Source organism: Quercus robur, chromosome 3, assembly GCF_932294415.1.
Source record: "Quercus robur chromosome 3, dhQueRobu3.1, whole genome shotgun sequence".
NCBI classification, from domain to species: Eukaryota; Viridiplantae; Streptophyta; class Magnoliopsida; order Fagales; family Fagaceae; genus Quercus; species Quercus robur.
The window spans coordinates 10,314,409-10,320,381 of NC_065536.1; the positions used below are offsets into that span (position 1 = coordinate 10,314,409).

The 5,973-nt window shown below is 31.7% G+C and overlaps 1 protein-coding gene across 3 annotated transcripts; it reads right to left on the reverse strand.

Annotated features, from left to right (window-relative positions):
* Positions 1-511: 511 nt before the first annotated feature.
* LOC126717004 (cyclin-H1-1) lies at positions 512-5,511 on the reverse strand. Of its 3 annotated transcripts, none has more exons than XM_050418142.1 (14): positions 5,247-5,511; positions 4,263-4,313; positions 4,063-4,141; positions 3,812-3,930; positions 3,681-3,721; positions 3,166-3,286; positions 2,979-3,047; positions 2,761-2,802; positions 2,280-2,357; positions 1,721-1,779; positions 1,390-1,474; positions 1,171-1,259; positions 942-1,025; positions 512-781 (listed from the first exon to the last, which is right to left on the reverse strand). In XM_050418142.1, exons 1-14 carry the CDS (start codon positions 5,304-5,306, stop codon positions 778-780), a joined length of 981 nt encoding a protein of 326 aa, XP_050274099.1. In that variant the 5' UTR covers positions 5,307-5,511; the 3' UTR covers positions 512-777. The 3 variants fall into 3 exon arrangements, with proteins under 3 accessions (XP_050274099.1, XP_050274098.1, XP_050274100.1); XM_050418141.1 differs by having other exon boundaries at positions 3,648-3,721; XM_050418143.1 differs by lacking the exon at positions 4,263-4,313 and having other exon boundaries at positions 3,648-3,721.
* Between the last annotated feature and the right edge of the window lie 462 nt (positions 5,512-5,973).

The following is a 5,973-nucleotide window of genomic DNA, read 5'->3' on the forward strand; positions in this document are numbered from 1 at the left end:
AAGAAGTCTTTGTTATTAGAAATATCCCCTTTGAGCACTAGTCCAGTTAGAGGAATTTTTAGCTTATCAAATTATTAAACGACAAGCATTAATAGAAAGATAAATGCAGAGTTAAGAAAATGCATTGCGAATTGCCTTGCCCAGTTATTAAATTGGAAATAGAATGAAGCCATAAAGCAGGGAAGAAACAACAGAACTTTATTTTACTTAATTTTTTTTATTGCTTGTTAATTAGATACTTTTCTTTTCGATTAAGTAAAACTGATTTTATAACGGATATAGACATCGGGTATCTCACATCATGTAGATTTCACAGGTGTGTGAAACTCCAAGTGAGGCTCACCAAGTGCATATACCCAGAGCAGTGCAAAAATGTCTGGAAATCATGGAAACTGGCTACCATCTATGATTTTATTGTTGTGCAAGTATATATCACTTGGTGCCTCACAGCAGGGGTATATATACATTGGATATCTCACATCCTGCTTCCATGACGAGTTTGTATCAGAACTTATTCAGTAATTATGTTAGTTGATCCTTCTCATAGATGTGAGAATTGTTGTCCAAGATCAGCAAAACTCTGGATGCCATACACATTTTTCATTTAATTGGTTTCACAACCCCAAAAAAAAAAGAAAAAGAAAATAAGTAAATAGATAAAGGAAATAGTGATTAGAGAAAAGATACAGAATTTCAGGTCTGTTTCAATAAAATGCATTAAGTATTCCTCAAGGACTCGGAGAATGATGCGACTCTAAGGTAAGATTCAAGGATGCATTACCTGAAATCAGAGAAAATACAGTCAGTACAACTACAAATCAAAAAGTAGGGCTCAAATTGCTAATAACTGTTATTCCCTTTAAAACAATGACAGAATCAAAACAGAACCAAATTGGAGCAAAGCTCCAATTAAAAGTTCAATCAAAATGGGCAGGACTTACAAATCAGTATGAGAAAGCACATTTTGTGTTTCGTTTGAACTCTTCTTTGACTTGTGCTTTGATTTCTTCTCCCGTTTCTTGCTCCTGCCAAGCAGTCAAATATAGGCATTGGTGTACACACACAAAAAATAATAATAATTAAAAAAAAAAAAAAGGGGGGGGGGGGGGGGCGGGGGGCATTAGAGTAACAATTATTAATTCATTATATGACAAGAGTATTAGAAAGTACTCGTCATGTGAGCTAAGACCCCAGCAAGATTTTAGTTTCCGGTTGATGTGCTTCAAATCTTTTTCTGAAGGGAATTTATATCCTCTTACCTGTATACATGGCCACAAGTAGAATGGTAAATGTAATTGAAAACAACCACATTTCACTATTTAATTTTGAATTATATCCATTAAATTTGGGATACTTATTCAGATTGGAAAAAGTATAATGAATCTATACCCAAGAATCTATTGAATTTAGAGATTCAATGAGCTCTGAAACGGTATGTGCAGAACTCTGACGAGAGAGAATGCTCCTCAGGTATCTGCAAAGGAGCATGCAAGTTGAAGAAGACTGAATCATTATTGCAAACAAGAAATAGGATTTTTTTTTTTTTTTTTTAAATTCCACCAAAAAAAAGAGTTTTAAGTTTTAACCCCAGATTCCTCCTTTCCTCCCATCAATTTTTATTACTGTGGAATCACAGTTTGGCAACCGAATATGAAGGTAAAAAATTGTTGCAAAAACATTATTGTCATAATCTTGAGGTAACTCTAAAGCAGTTTATAACCTCTCAAAGTCGAGAACTTTGTGCACCTCATTTGAACTACGCAAAGCAGCCAACGCCAACTGCATCAAATAAATAACAAACAAGATCAGTGTTCTTATTAAAGAACAGATTACAAGGTTAAACCACAATCTTCAATTAGCACCCACTAGGATCCATTTCGGAAGTACAATTTAGAATTTTTTGAATGGAATCCTGGGATAGGATTCATTGTTTTTATCAATGGTATATTGCACATCCTGGGAATACAATTCACAAAAGATATTTCAATATCTGCCGTTCCAAGCGGAACTACGGCCCTTTTTGTTTCTCAATCTATACAATGCTACTTTCATAATCCCCTATTTTTATCTTAATCATTATCTTAACTCCCCATATCTGAAAGGGTCAAGTTATTGCGGTGCATCTACAGATATATTTTCCAAACTACTAGACTTCTTCAATAACAGTTCTAATGATATGCTTTGCAATTTGGAGAATCAAGGAAGAAAGTTTTCAAGTTCAGATTTAGACAGACCAAAAGATGTTCATAATCAATGTGGTGAAAAAAGATGTACAGTACCTGCCCAGGAGGGAATAGAAGTGGTGCATCAGTAAGCATGATTTTATCAACCTCCATCCTTGCAGTTTCGTGTATAGCCTACATAACAGTAAAGCACCAGACAGAAAAAAATGCAGTCAACCTCCCTGAAAGCATATTTTAGTGAACAGAAAGAGCATTATCAACAACAGTTAAGAGTACTAAAACAACATATGCTTAGTTGTTTCAGTATTTTCCCTAGAGGAAACATTTTACAATTAATCAAATTACATATTAATTACTTTAAAATGGTAACCATGCACAAAGATGTCATATGGGCTCAACTGCTAGCTATTCTTTTAGAAAATTAAAAACAATTAAGAACATCTTAACAAAAAATACTTTTCAAGTTTTAATTTGAGCATGAATGACATAAGTCAAGTAGTCACTAATACAATAATCATAAAGCAACAAATATGAAGCTATTCAGTTAAGAAGATCAAATAGGATGCAAACATTTTACCTTCAGCACATGAAGCTGGTCATCTTTTACTGGGCAGAATTCCTGGGAACCAACACCAACCCAGAATATAAAAAAGAAGGGGAAAAAGAATTCCAACATCACGATGAGACCAAAAACAAAATTAAAGAAAAAAATACAAAGACAAATTAGCTTTTCTAATGTACAAATCACAAAAGAAGAAATCAGCAGAAAGAATGGATTAGGATTAATCAACTTACCTCCATATCATTGACAAACCCATCAATGGAGCGATATGGCGCATAAACAATAAGATCAAATTCTAAACTCTGAAAAAATAAAGGAATAAGTTCAAATTTTGAAATCTTGCAAAGTAAAGGTATGTGCATTAGACAAAGAAGAGCAAAAATACTAAAGAAAACAATATTATGCACAGCACCTACATGCCTGATAAACTATCATCTCATTATTGAGAATCAATTGATGATCCTGAGAGATCCCCTTACCGAGCTCCTCTGCTGAAACATGATTTTCTTCTATCTTGCAAGCAGCATAAATGCACGTTAACCTGTGCACAGGGAAATAAATTCAATTTAATAATAATTTAGTCACAATTGAGCACTATACCCCCAACAATTACCAAGTGAAGAAATTCCAATAGTGCCCACTTTCATAGTGTGTCCAAATATATCTTCTTTTAGCAATATCATCATGAAATTTTTTATATTTTTTTTTTATAAGTAAAATTTTATTGAAGTAAAAACAGGGTTCTACCCAAGTATACAGGGTGTATACTGCAAGTACAATTTCCTCATGAGTGTCTAGTCTTCAACCATACTTTGATGCAATGCAGATTCAAACTTAATGGTGGATCATGTGAACATTGGGAAACTTGAAGAGTTGAACATAAGTATAAAAAATAATCTTACATAATGTTTTTGGGATTATGTTGCATGACTGACCATTGTAGATAAAACCTTTTGAAATATATTAGAGCTGTTGCCTGCAAATGAACCAATTCAAGAAACTTGACTAAGATACCCAACTTTACCATTTATTTATCATTTTATATCCTTGAAAAGGAACAACATACCTGAATTTTATGAGGAAAGTGGAAGTTATTACAAACTTCTTGAAGTTTATTCTCGTAGAACACTCGCATATATCGCTCTTCTTCAATAGTAAGTGGTTTCGGACGAGAATGCTTATCAGCTAACGTGAAAAGAACAAAACCATTAGAACAAAAATAATTAGACCTCTTGCACAGAAAAGAACACGTTGACAAACTCATCCAATCCAATAAGAGAATGTTACAAAAAATTCAACTCTTGGAAATGTGTTTACCATTATCTTTCGAGTTAATTTGAGGTTCAGGGTACGACAACGTCCCATCCACATCTACTTCCATCAATGTTGCTCCATACTTCACAACACATCATTAGTTAATCAGCCCCAATAGAGTAATTAATCTTAACACAACTCCATTATGAGCTATATTACTGGGACTAAAAAATAAATGAACAAATAACAATTTTGCAGCATACCTTCTCTAGTGTTTGTATTGCTCTTTGACGAGCAGCATTGTATTTATCATCCTATATCAGAGACCAGTCAAAAAAAAAAAAAAAAAAAAAAATCCCTTTTTATTATAATACATAAACAAATGTAGTAAACAATTACAAAACTGAATTAAGTAAAAAACTAAAAAATATATTTACCTTCACTACACACAAACAAATAACATACACAAGGTTCTATTAATTGAGGAAATAATTTAGATTTTCTCACTCAAGCCAAGCTTAAAAAAACTATTAAGCTAAATCAAACTGGGTTTTTTTAAAACATACTTATAATGATCTTTTGCTTTTAATTACTCATTCTTTGATTTTCTTTTCCTACATTTTCTAAGTAACCAAACGGAAAACGAAGCTTAAAGAAATAATTTGTTTTTCCAACTCAAACCAAGCTTAAAACAGAACTATTAAGCTTAATCAAAGTGGGTTTTTTCTTTTTCTTTTTTTCTTTTTTTCTTTTTTTCTTTTTAAATAACATAGTTATGAATGGGGAAAAAAATGATCTTTTGCTATTAATTACTCATTCTTTGATTTTCTTTTCCTGCATTTTCTAAGTAACCAAACGGAAAACGAAGCTGAAAGAAATAATTTGTTTTCCCCACTCAAACCAAGCTTAAAACAGAACTATTCAGCTTAATCAAACTGGGTTTTTTTTTTAAAAAAAACATCAATGAAAGCAATTGCTTTCAATTACTTCTTTCTTTGGTTTTCTTTCCCTACATTTTCTCGGGAACCAAACGGAAAACGAAGCTTAAAAGAAATAATTTGTTTTTCCCACTCAAACCAAGCTTAAAACAGAACCATTAAGCTGAATCAAACTGGGTTTTTTATATTTATATATTTATGATAGTAAAAATTAGTTCTTTTGCATTCAAATGTTACTGTTTTCTTTTTTTCCTACATTTTCTCAAGAACCAAACGGAAAACGAGTGTAAAGAAGGGGATGGGGCTTACCAGCTCTTGAGTAGTGAAGATCCAATTGGCTCGGTGAGTCGAGGTCTGGAAATCGGCCATGGCGACTCGGAAACCCTAACTCAGTTGCTCTAAGTAAATTAATTAGTTTTTCAATTTTTATTTATGGGATTTTGTAATAAAGCGAATTGATTAGCAGAGAGAATTTTTTTGGGGTTCTGACTTGTGAGTGATGAAAGAAGGAAAGGAAAAGAGAGAGACCAATTTTGTCAGAATGTTTGGGTTTTTAGGGGTTTGGGTTTTGGAAAATTATTGGATTTTACTTTTTATAAAGCATGGAAAATTATTGAATGTTTGAGTTTTTTCTTTCCTTTTTTTTTTTCCAGAAAAAAAAAAAAGAATGAGTAATTTTTATTATTAAAAGTCATAATAATATTATTAATAGATAAATATTTCAATATATATATATAAATAAATATTATTAAATAAATTTCAAATTAAAGAATTTATAGAAAAAAAAAACTTACCTAATTTATTTGAATCAATTTGGAGAATACAAAATTAATTGAATCAAAATATGTTAGTGTTAAGTTGCCTATCTAAAATTACATAAAGTAATAATTAAGATAACTTTATATAATTTAACATTATTTGTAACTCAAAAACCAAATATATGTTAAATGATGATGTGAATTGGGAAAAAAATGTTGACTTATTCCTCTTACACGGGAATGTGTAGCCCCTAAGGGGTGGATTACAAGATCCAAAG

Excerpts from the sequence above, each read along its gene's own strand:
- LOC126717004 (XM_050418141.1), bottom strand. The coding sequence starts at position 5,306 with ATGGCCGATTTCCAGACCTCGACTCACCGAGCCAATTGGATCTTCACT. Across the intron at positions 1,780-2,279 it reads TTCTATTCCCTCCTGGGCAG|TTGGCGTTGGCTGCTTTGCG; the intron begins GTACTGTACATC and ends TATTTGATGCAG. Across the intron at positions 1,475-1,720 it reads AAAGTTCTCGACTTTGAGAG|ATACCTGAGGAGCATTCTCT; the intron begins GTTATAAACTGC and ends GCTCCTTTGCAG.